This window comes from Pseudophryne corroboree, chromosome 6 (assembly GCF_028390025.1).
Source record: "Pseudophryne corroboree isolate aPseCor3 chromosome 6, aPseCor3.hap2, whole genome shotgun sequence".
Lineage (NCBI taxonomy): Eukaryota > Metazoa > Chordata > Amphibia > Anura > Myobatrachidae > Pseudophryne > Pseudophryne corroboree.
The window spans coordinates 791,238,236-791,250,603 of NC_086449.1; the positions used below are offsets into that span (position 1 = coordinate 791,238,236).

Below are 12,368 nucleotides of genomic sequence, written 5' to 3' on the forward strand. Positions count from 1 at the left end.
ACACCCACTTCCTGTCAATCACATTACGATCACCAGAACGAAGAAAAACCCTCGTAATGCCGTGAGTAAAATTCCTAATTGCATAGCAAATTTACTTGGCGCAGTCGCACTGCGGACATTGCGCATGCACATTAGCGACTAATCGCTCCTTTGCGACAGAAAAATAACGAGCGAACAACTCAGAATGACCCCCAATATACTTGAGTTATTAGTTGAACCAAATAACTCCATAATATTAGTATTTCTTTTGTTATCTGTTTTAATTTTTTACTTTTATTTTCTGTAGCTTTGTTGCTACAGACACTGAATCTAGCACACCTTGTATTTTACTTCACCTACAGGAGGTCTTAAAATGGTAGTTTAGTTCCATAAGCATAACATTTAAAAAAAAAAAATTATCACCAGGTCCTCTTGGTCTATGTCCTGTCCTGGGGCAGATTACAGCACACATAATGGTCCTTTATATATGTCAAATGGAAGATGCAAGCTTGGGAAAGAGCTAAGGAGATAGACAGGGCATTACATTAAGTGCCATACAGTACCTTGGCCATACATTGAGCATATGAGGTAACAAAGTAATTATATACGAAGTGCAAAGGCCACTAAGTAATAAAATAATAAAAAAAACTATGTAGTACTGTACCTGGTGGCATGATGTCTTTACGTTTTCTGGTTTTACAATCTGTTTTTAATATTTACTAAATTGTGGATATACGGAAAGAGATGTCTTGCAACTTTTTGTATATGCTGAAATAATTAAAGTTATTTTTTAACATATAGTAGCATTAGCAACATTGGAGCTGTTGCCCACTTTTAGTGAACTTTACGCTAGATTTAGGTAGCACCTTAGTTAGCCCCTTCTGAATAAAACTATTTAATAGGAAGAAACACAGCCAATGATATTTGGGGAAAATATCTGCACTTCTTGATTATTATGGTATTGGAAAATAAACAGGTGGTCAGGTGAGTTTATGTAACCCCTGCGAATGTTAGTGGTATTAGAACAGAAACATGTGGTCAGGTGAGTTTTATGTAACACCGATAATGTTAGTGGCATTAGAAAAGAAACATGTGGTCAGGTGAGTGTATGTAACCCCTGTGAATGTTAGTGGTATTAGAAAAGAAACATGTGGTCAGGGGAGTTTATGTAACCCCTGTGAATGTTAGTGGTATTAGAAAAGAAACAAGTGGTCAGGTGAGTTTATGTAACAACAATAATGTTAGTGGCATTAGAAAAAAACAGGTGGTCAGGTGAGTTTGTGTAAACAAATGTTAGGTGAGGTTTCCTATTAGATAGACAATGGTACTATTTGCATTATTATTTGATGAGAGAATACTGATATTTAATTGAATCTGCCTATTAAGACCTGGCTGATGTGCGAAGTCCTCCAATGCCAAATTATAATAATTATTTGGTATTGGTAGCGTGCAAATGACAAAACTTGGTAATTGATTTACATAATATCTTATTTTAGGGAGATCATAATCGTTTGCTGGATATGTGAAATATCCTAACGTTATAGGAATCCAATATGTGTTCAAACAACATACTGTATTTGACAAAGTGTTATTTGGTTTAGTCACATGTACCTGAGGAATCATTTTCCAAATTACTCACATTTTCATGTGGAGTGTACTTACTGTATATAGAGCTGATTTACATATATAGATTATATATATATTAACTGTTTATATAACTCATAATCATTTCTTTTATTTGTAGGCCTGTTAAACATAACTTATAAATGTCTCCTATATAGTAGTTTACATACAGTAGCACGCAGTGTGATTGTTTACTCTGCTGAACTGCATAGTTTTATAAGAAAACTCAATGTATTGTATAGTGTTAACTCATTGCTAGTGATTATTCAACTATAAGAGTGTCTGTTAAGTCTCTGTATTTTGTATCATTAAATTGTGATGATTATAGTTGGAAGCTTAATAATTGTGTAGACCAGGAGCCGAACAGCTTCATGAAAAATCTATCTGCTTGGTCACTTGGTGTGGTGGTGTCATGTGAGCATATAAAACACTGGATCAGTGACATTGTGTAGCTCATCCAATGTTTTAGGAACCACCTTACTGCCTAGGTTCACCTAATGGTTGGGCTGGCCCTGGGTGGCTCGCACATTCTGAGCAAAGTGATTTTAGTTATAGTGGAATATGTGGCCCATGCCATGGATTAATGACACCACTGAATGTCTTGGCATTGACACTGAATATTAACCTTACAGGCCATCTTTTATACTCACTATGGGCGGGATGTACTAAACGGAAAATGTGGTTAACCACCGTTGACCACATTTTCCAATTGTACTAACCCACGGCTGCCGGGACAGTGCCATGGAGGGAATCACCGGCTTTTGCTGGCAATACCCCATAGAAGCCTGTGGGCTTCTCTCCGCAGCACTGGTGTGAGGGATCTGATTAGATTCCTCCCAGCATTCCCCGTGGCTGCAGTCATCACACTGTACATGCGCAGAATGGCTCTCGGAGCTGAAACCCTGAAGTCAGGGAGCCTCCGGAGATCGCAAATGATTTATTTATTTATTAGCAGTTTCTTATATAGCGCAGCATATTCCGTTGCGCTTTACAATTAGAACAACAATTATAGAACAAAACTGGGCAAAGACAGACAGACAGACAGAGGTAGGAAGGCCCTGCTCGCAAGCTTACAATCTATAGGGAAATAGGCATTGATACACAAGGATAGATGCTACCTGTCACATAATGGTTCCCCAGGTTGCTAGGTTCTTAATGGGTTGTATATGATATGATCACCCAGCAATGTTGGAAGACAAAATGTGAGTTTATGTGGACTGTACAGAGGGGATGTAACTTGATAGGGAAGCTGTGAAGGTTATGTGTGTGGGTCTGAAATTTGGTAGGCTTGTCTGAAGAGATGAGTTTTCAGAGAACGTTTAAAGGTTTGGAGACTAGAGGAGAGTCTTATTGTGCGTTGGAGTGCATTCCACAGAGTGGGTGAAGCCCGGGTAAAGTCCTGTAATTTTGAGTGGGAACAGGTAATACATGTGGATGAGAGACGCAGATCTTGTGCAGAGCGGAGAGGTCTGGTAGGGAGATATTTTGAGATGAGTGAGGAGATGTATGATGGTGCAGTTTGGTTAATAGCCTTGTATGTAAGTAAAAGTATTTTATATTTGACACGGTAGAATACCGGTAACCAATGGAGGGACTGACAGAGCGGATCAGCAGATGAAGAACGTCTGGCGAGGAAGATTAGCCTCGCAGCTGCATTTAAAATGGATTGAAATGGTGATAGCCTATGTTTGGGAAGACCAGTAAGGAGACTATTACAATAATCAATGCGGGAGATGATGAGTGCATGGATTAGAGTTTTTGCAGTGTCTTGTGTAAGATAAGGGCGTATTTTGGATATGTTTTTAAGGTGCATGTAACATGATTTAGAGACAGATTGAATGTGTGGAACAAAGGACTGTTCAGAGTCAAGGGTGACACCTAGGCAACGAGCTTGTGGGGTGGGGTGGATAGTTGCATTGTCAACAGTTATAGAGATATCAGGTTGGTAACTACTCTTAGCTGGTGGGAAAATAATTAATTCGGTTTTGGAAATGTTGAGTATGAGGTGGCGAGATGACATCCAAGATGAAATGGCAGACAGGCATCCAGTGACACGAGCCAGTACTGGTGGTGACAAATCTGGGGAGGATAGGTAGATTTGAGTATCATCAGCATACAAATGATACTGAAATCCAAAGGAGCTGATTAGTTTACCAAGAGAGGAGGTATAGATTGAGAAAAGCAGAGGACCTAAGACTGAGCCTTGCGGTACTCCAACTGATAGAGGTAGAGAAGAGAAGGTAGAATCAGAGAAGTGAACACTGAAAGAGCGATTAGATAGGTAGGATGAGAACCAAGAAAGGGCTGTGTCCTGAAGACCTAGGGATTGTAGTGTTTGTATGAGAAGAGAGAGGTCAACAGTGTCAAAAGCAGCAGAGAGATCTAGACGAATAAGTAGTGTGTAATGGCCTTTTGATCTAGCAGTGACTAGATCATTCACTACTTTGGTCAGTGCCGTCTCTGTGGAGTGTTGGGCACGAAAGCCTGACTGAAGTGGATCCAATAAGTTGTGCGAGTTAAGAAAGTGTGTAAGGCGAGTGTAGGCAAGCCTCTCAAGTAGCTTGGAGGGACTGGGTAGCTGAGAAATGGGACAGTAGTTAGAGAGTGTGTTTGGGTCAGAGTTGTGTTTTTTTAGAATGGGAGTAATGACTACATGTTTAAACAGAGAGGGAAAGATACCAGTAGAGAGAGAGAGATTACAGATTTTAGTTAAGGTTGGGATAAGCACAGGAGACAAAGTTTTACTGACCTGTGAGGGTATAGGATCAAGAGGAGAGGTAGTGGAGTAGGAGGATGAAAAGAGTGTTGATACTTCATCTTCACTTGTGGGATCAAATGAAGAGAAATTGCCAGAGGGTTCATGTAGGGAATTGAGCAGGTCACTGGTTGAGTTAGAGCATACCATTTCATCTCGGATTTTATCAATCTTATCCTTGAAGTAGGAAGCAAGTTCTTGTGCACGGATAGTAGCTAGTGGGGGAGGTGAGGGAGGGTAAAGAAGTGATTTAAATGTATTAAAAAGTCGCTTGGGGTTGTTGGCATGATAAGAGATGAGAGATTAGAAATATGTTTATTTGGCAGTGTCCAGGGCCTGACGATAGGAGTGGTAGGTAGTCTTATATGTGGGAAAGTCACTTGGATTCTGAGATTTCCGCCACTGACGTTTTACTTTACGTGACAGTTTTTGTAGGTGTCTTGTTGATTTAGAGTGCCATGGTTGGCATCTAAGCCTACGTGGAGTGTGATGGGTAGCTGGAGACACTTCATCAAGGGCACTCTCTAGGGTCTGGTGCAGGTGTGATACAGCAGTGTCAGGTGTAGTAAATGTCGAGATTGGTGAGAGCAGTTGTTGCAGAGAAGTGGAAAGTTGTTGAAAATGTATATTGTTAGTATTTCTGCGGGTTAGAGGAGGCTTGCTTGGTTTTAGTGTCCTAGAATTTAAAGTAATAGAAGAGATTGTGAAGGTGATCAGCTTGTGATCAGAGAGAGGGAAAGGAGTGTTAGTGAATTCGGAAACTGAGCAGAGCCTGGTGAACACAAGATCAAGGCAGTGGCCCTCATGGTGAGTAGAGGAGTCGGACCGTTGGGTTAGGCCAAGAGAGGAGGTTAGAGAGAGGAGTTTGGATGCATGAATAGATTGTGGACTGTCAAGAGCTATATTGAAATCGCCCATAATGATGGTGGAGATGTCAGAGGATAAGAAGTGTGGGAGCCAGGCAGAGAAATCTTCTAGAAATTGTTGTTTAGGTTGCCCAGGAGGGCGATAGATAGCTGCAACACGCAGAGAGAAGGGGGTGAAAATCCTGATAGAGTGAACTTCAAATGAGGTGAATGCGAGTGATGGAACCTGAGGTAGAACAGTGTATGTGAAAAACTGTGACAGTAAGATTCCGACCCCACCACCTTTACTATTATTAGGCCTAGATGTGTGTGAGAAGTGGAAACCACCATGTGACAGTGCTGCAGGGGAGGCAGTGTCTGATTGTGTGAGCCATGTTTCTGTTATAGCCAGCAGATTAAAGTTGTGATCAGAAGAGCTGACCTTCGCAATGTTAATTGCGTGTGTAAGCACATATGCGATTAGCATAGTGATGATCGGTGGCGATGGGCAGTGATGTCACTTAGTACATCCTGCCTTATATACTGTATATACTGTATATTGAAAATCTTATTAACCCTACATCATACACTACTAGCAATAGAGATTGTCTTATACATGTACAAGTATTCTGGGTAACATGCAGCATTAGAATCAATGAGAACTACTACATAGAATGTTAAAGCTGGTATCCACTGTCTGTAACCTGTACCACAGATTTAGATGTCACCAAACTATCCCACTACACAGAGCTGGCAGGTTACATCTGCTTGATAGTATATTGCTGGCAAAGATAAGATGTAATATTTAGTGCTCCTTATTGGTGTCAAATGCAGGATTTTTACAGGGGGGTTTCTTTATTTATATATATATATATATATATATATATATATACGCACATTATATAAATATACACATACATACATACATACATACATATATACACACATATGTATATGTCACACATACATTGCGCGCACACATACACACACATACGCACAAACATACATATATATATATATGGATATATATGTACACACATACACGCACACACACACACACACACACACACAGGCACACACTCACTTTTTATCACTTTCACCTTGCAGCGGCAGAAGTATGTAGATGGGCACCATCATAAGGCCCCTCCCCCGAGCAGCAAAATACAATGATTTGTGGGTCAATTGGGAGGGGTTGGGGCCAAAATTATGCAATTCTAATGGAATTGTATCACATTGGCTCCACTCCCTCCTTATTGACCCATAAATTGCAGAATTTTTCCTTGAGGGGCAGGGCTTAATGATATGGTGCCCACGCCTGCCGTTTGACAGAGGGGGTTTCCAGGTACTCAGAAACCCCCCCCCCCTGTGTGTGCCAGTGGCTTATGATTGTATTAATAACAGTCCTCAAAATAGGAACTGAAATATTATCCACTCTTTCTATAGCAGCATTTGTATTTTATTGAGTAAATATAGCCTGCAGATCTCTGGTATTAAAACTTTCTCTATCAGTCACACTTAGATATGAAAATGTCACATAGCAAATTAATCAGTACAGCCTTAGTCACATTGCGTTGTGACTAAAATGACAAAAAAAGCCCAATGCTAGCAGAGTTGCACAGGACCTGGCAGGTCACTCATGCCAGGCTTCTTGTGCTGCATGTCTTACTGAGGCTAGATATATGAGAACAAATCTGTATGAACTATTGGCTGTTAAGGAACAATTCTAGTGAGCAGCACTTCTACTCCTGAACTATAAATCTAATATTAGATATTTGTTGCAATTGGAACCTAGTTATGCATTTTATGCAGTTTATTGTGTAAATTTGACAAATAACTGAAACTGCTTATTTTTTTATTCTCACAAAATAGTGTGCATGTACAAAAAATTTAAAAATTTTTATTTATAAAGCTGAACTATGTATGTGTTTAGAATTTAAATAAATAAGACTTAACAAAAAGATTCTTAGACTACAAAGCTTAAAATAAAAAATACATTTAATATTTGGATAATTCTTAAAGCACTTTAAGAAATAGTTTCATAGAACTGCAGTTCCACATTTTCACCTCAGAGCGCCGCTGTTTGACCAATAAGGAAAATAATACAGAACTAGATATCCACTGGTATTTTCATCACTCACACACACTGCAGATCTGCAAGAAGACACTCAGCCATTTTCTGGATTCTCTCTACACAGAATGCAGGATATTATTTACATTATTCTAGATCAAACAAATTAGGATTTTGGAGGATATTTCGTAATCACTGGATTACAGATACTAGCCTTTTAAAAGGATATTCTGCAAAAGATTTTAGATGCAAATGATGAAAACTCACACACAGACATACAAAGGAATCAGATGGCAAGTAATATTTCCCTTCTTATTATCATGGCTGTGTCATTCAGTCTCTGGTCAGATTCATTATTCTATTGTAGAAGAGATGAGAAAAGACTCTGTTATAGCAAATATTGCAGAAGACATTGGATTAGATATTAAACAGCTCTCATCTAGAAAACTGAGAATTGTATCTCGTGTATCAGAGAAATATTTTTATGTAAATGTAGATAATGGAAATCTGTACATTAAGGACAGGATAGACAGAGAGACACTGTGTGGGGCAGCAGCTACCTGCTTCCTAACCTTTGATGCTGTGGTTGAAAATCCATTTAAAAATTTTAAAGTCAAAGTTGAAATTCAGGATGTAAATGATAATAATCCATATTTTTTTCATAATAAAATTATTTTGGAAGTTATTGAATTTACATCACTAGGAGCCAGATTTGTATTACAAAATGCAGAAGACCCAGATATTGGTATTAATTCAGTACAGACATACAGGCTCAGTGACAATCAGTATTTTACACTGAGTGAGAAAATCAGCAGTGATGGGAGTAAATCTCCAGAGCTTGTGTTAGAGAAATCTTTAGATAGGGAAACACAAAATGTCCATGAACTGATTATTACAGCCTTGGATGGAGGAAACCCAGTGAAGTCTGGGACTGCTTTGGTAAAGGTCATTGTTACTGATGGTAATGATAATGCTCCTACATTTACTCAGGACATGTATAAAGTCACCCTAAAAGAAAATATTCCAATTAACTCTACAGTTATTGTATTAAATGCAACTGACAAAGATGAAGGGATAAATGCTGAGATCACATATTCTTTCACTAAAACCTCAGGAGATCTCCATCATACAGGGATTTTTAGTATTCACCCTGCAAATGGAGAAATTAAAACAATTAGATATTTAGATTTTGAAGTTTTAAACAACTACGAACTCTCTGTACAAGCAAAGGACGGAGGTGGTCTTGTTGCCCATTCCAAAGTATTGATAGAAGTAACAGATGAGAATGACAATGTTCCAGAGATATCTATCACATCATTCTCTAGTCCTATTCCTGAGGATTGTGAGCCAGGTACAATGATAGCTCTGATCGAAGTCCATGATCTAGATTCTGCAGAAAATGGAGAAGTTGACTGTAACATTATAGAAGAAATCCCTTTTGATTTACTTTCTTCTGACAGTTACTACAGGATAGTTTCAAGAACTCATCTGGACAGAGAGAAATTATCTAGTTATAACATCACAATTGAAGCTACTGACAGAGGATCTCCCCCACTTTCCAGCAGAAGAACAATCAAATTGGAAATATCAGATGTCAATGACAATCAACCAATATTTATGAAATCTACTTATGTTGCTTATGTGCCAGAAAACAATTTACCTGGAGCCTCAATATACAGTGTACAAGCATTAGATCCTGATACTGGAGACAATGCTAAAGTTATTTATTCTATTTCCAGCACTAATACAGAAGATCTCCCAGTATCTGTTTATCTCTCCATGAATATAGAGACTGGGGTTCTCTATGCTCAAAGATCATTTGATTATGAGCAGCACAAGGAATTTCTAATACAAGTAAGTGCTAGAGACAATGGATCCCCATCTCTGAGCAGCAATGCAACACTTATTATCCGCATAGTGGATCAGAATGATAATGCACCAAAGATTTTATACCCATCAGCAGACAGTGGTGGCCCAGCTATGTTTGAGATGGTCCCTTTTGCCTCTGAACAAGGATCCTTAATAACTAAGGTGGTTGCAGTGGATGCAGACTCTGGGCATAATGCTTGGCTCTCGTATCACTTCATACAAGTGTCAGAACCATCTCACTTTGCCATCAGTCAGCACACGGGTGAAATCAGGACATCACGTGTCTTTCATGAGAAGGATATATTGAACCACAAGGTGGTGGTGATGGTGAGGGACAATGGAGACCCATCTCTTTCAGCTACAGTCACCTTAAGTCTCATTATTGCAGATAATTTCCAACAGGTGGTTCCTAAACTCAGTAATCATATCAAAGATGAAGATCCCCAATCCAATCTGCAGTTTTACTTAGTGATTGCACTTGCTCTCATAACCTTGCTATTTATTGTAACTGTTATGTTGGTCATTATATCAAAATGCAAAGAATCAAAACCTTCTCCAACCTTTACTTCTCTAAGTACAAATCTGTATCCTCCAGTTGATCCCAGGATGCTCTCCATGTATAGTGATGGATCTTTACCATTTCCCCTCTCGTACAATGTGTGTGTGGCTTTGGACTCCAGTGAAAGTGACTTTACTTATAGGAATCCAAATCAAAATGTCCCTGTAGAGAATCTCATTGATGCTGATGATTCAGGACTTGGGAAAGATACATTTCCAATCAGTGATGAGGTGAGTTTTTATCACAAAGAGTATGTTATGTGAGATTTCCTATAAGACATAAAGTTCATTTTATTAAATTCTTTTAGGCTTCTGTATCTGACATACAGTATGTGAGCTTTTATTAAATGGCAAATAATTCAAATTGTTTGGTATAATGCAAATGATTTAACTTAGGAGATAAGTAAAATATTATTGTATATTACGGTTGTGTGTGTTGACATTTATTGTTCTGAATAAGTCTAAAAAACAATATTTAAACATGTGAAATAACCTTGATGTGTGTTGATGTCATTTTAATTAATGTTTCTTAGCTCTTAAAGTACATATACAGATGTGTCCTTAATCATTGCCCGCAATGCATTCGCATCGGTGCCTGCTCACACATCAAAGACACAACCAGGGGAGCCACATTAGGTAGTGGGTAGCGGTGCTCCAGCTACCCACCATGTTAAATACACCGCTGAAGGTAATTCTAGGAGGTAGCTGATTCTTGTACTCACACGGAAGTCAGCAGCGGGGAGAAGGTGCATGAGTACACCTGAGCGAGTGAATGTATGCCTACAATAGGGGACTGATGGTTGTGAGAGGCTGCGCTCTGCATCATGGCAATGCCATGATATACAGCCTCCCACAGCAACATTGCATAAGGACAGCTCTGTAATCTAGAACTTAAAGTAAATCATGTAAAAGGGAATCTCCAGATACTACATACAACACTTGTCTGAAATACTATTAACTACTGTGTTTTTAAGAGATTTGTGGCTGTTATATTTACGGTGCTGGTTGATGACCCAATGGATGGATTCAAACCTAAATGATGCCTAACTTGAATATCCCTTAATATTTGATGGGGTAACATGGCACAGTAGTTAGCTTGACTGCCTGACAGCAATTATGTCATTTGTTTAATTCACACCTATCTGTGTGGTGTTTGTACAGTGTCTCAGTATTTGCGAGACCTTCCCCCAGGTACAAAGGTTTCTTTCTACAATCCCAAAACATACTGGCAGGTCTATTGGCTTATGGCAGAAAATAGATCCCAGTGTGTGTATATGTACATGGTAGGGAATGTAGACTGTAATTTCCAATGGGGAAGTGACTCTGTAATCTTTAAAGTGCATTTGTTATTCATTTGAGAAATGGTAAATAATAGTTTATTGCCTGCATTATAATGTATGTCTTGGTGAACTATATTTGAGAGCATTTCAGCAAAGGGTTATTTGGTTCCCACTTGTACAGTGAAGCAGTTTCTAAACTCCACAACTTTTTATTATTAGTTTTCACTTTCCAATGAAACAAAGATAGTGATTTTTAAAATCAGCTTATTTCTTCAGAATTTTTTTTTTTTTCATTATGAATGATCAAGTTGTGATTATCTCTATATACTATATTATTGGTAGCATACTGTGTGAGTTTTGGCTCTGTTGAAGAATATTATTTTACATAAAAGAAAACTCTGTGTATAGTGTTAACTTAATAGTAATTATTGTTCAAAGTCCGTAGCTACTTCTTTATTGCAGACTGAATATACAATTGTAAGAATCTCAACAAACTAACTTTTTTTCCATTCAAGTGTATTGATTATATTTGAATACTTATAATTTTTTTTCTTGATCCGGATCTGAACCACCAGGCACTTACCTCATGATCAATTTAGAGTCTGCTGGTATATTCTCAAAATAACGTATTGTGTAAATTTAAACACATATATTTTACAAAGATTTGAATCCTTATTATCAATGAGAATTGATGACACCTGTAAAATCAGTGGTCTTACAATACATTTTTCTGGTTCCAATTCTCCCTGTAACCCTGTTTTATACTCATCAGCTCACTGACATTTGCCGAATCTCAGCAATCAATTACAAAAAGTAAATTACTCTATTAAACCTTCTAATGCACTTGCAATTGTTATAGTTATTAAAATGAGGGGAAAAAGTAGAATTTGTTTTTTATATATATAATTTCATCTAATCAAACAAATCTTATTTTAAGTTGACCAAATATGAAACAATTTTGTGTAACATACACTAAGAACATCATAATATAAATAATTAAGTATTTTTACTTTTTTATGTTGTATAGTTTTCTGTAGCTTAGTTTAGGAGCTGTGTTATTTGAAAATAGTGCACCCTGTATTATAACGAGCAGTCTCTTTAGCCTGCAGATGGAGACACGTCAAGGTGGTCTCCAAGCTACATTCAGTTCTGAGTACACACATTCTGAGCACAATTGTACTAATAGTGGCCATACCTGTAAGTAATGGTCTGAAGCCATGTTAAGTAATGATAATCATCAAGGTGGAGTTGGTTTTTACTTTACTAGATCTCAATGCTTTATACTTGATACATGTTGAAATTCAATTAACATTCATTAACCAAACGTTTTATAATACTAGTGATACACCTTGGACCATAAGTTGTAGGTACTGACTTGCATGATTCTGATG

The 12,368-nt window shown here is 38.0% G+C and overlaps 1 protein-coding gene across 11 annotated transcripts in view; it reads left to right on the plus strand.

Annotated features, from left to right (window-relative positions):
• LOC134933540 (protocadherin gamma-B1-like) overlaps positions 1-12,368 on the plus strand; it is a 543,090-nt gene that overhangs the window by 171,516 nt on the left and 359,206 nt on the right. Inside the window, exon 1 of one of the 11 annotated variants that reach the window (XM_063928843.1) lies at positions 7,360-9,928. The exons of the other annotated variants lie outside the window; for them this stretch is intronic. Within the exon in view, the coding sequence (XP_063784913.1) occupies positions 7,517-9,928 (2,412 nt within the window). The 5' untranslated portion in view covers positions 7,360-7,516. Of the gene's footprint in view, positions 1-7,359; positions 9,929-12,368 lie in introns of those variants that run through there. 11 annotated transcript variants of the gene reach the window in all.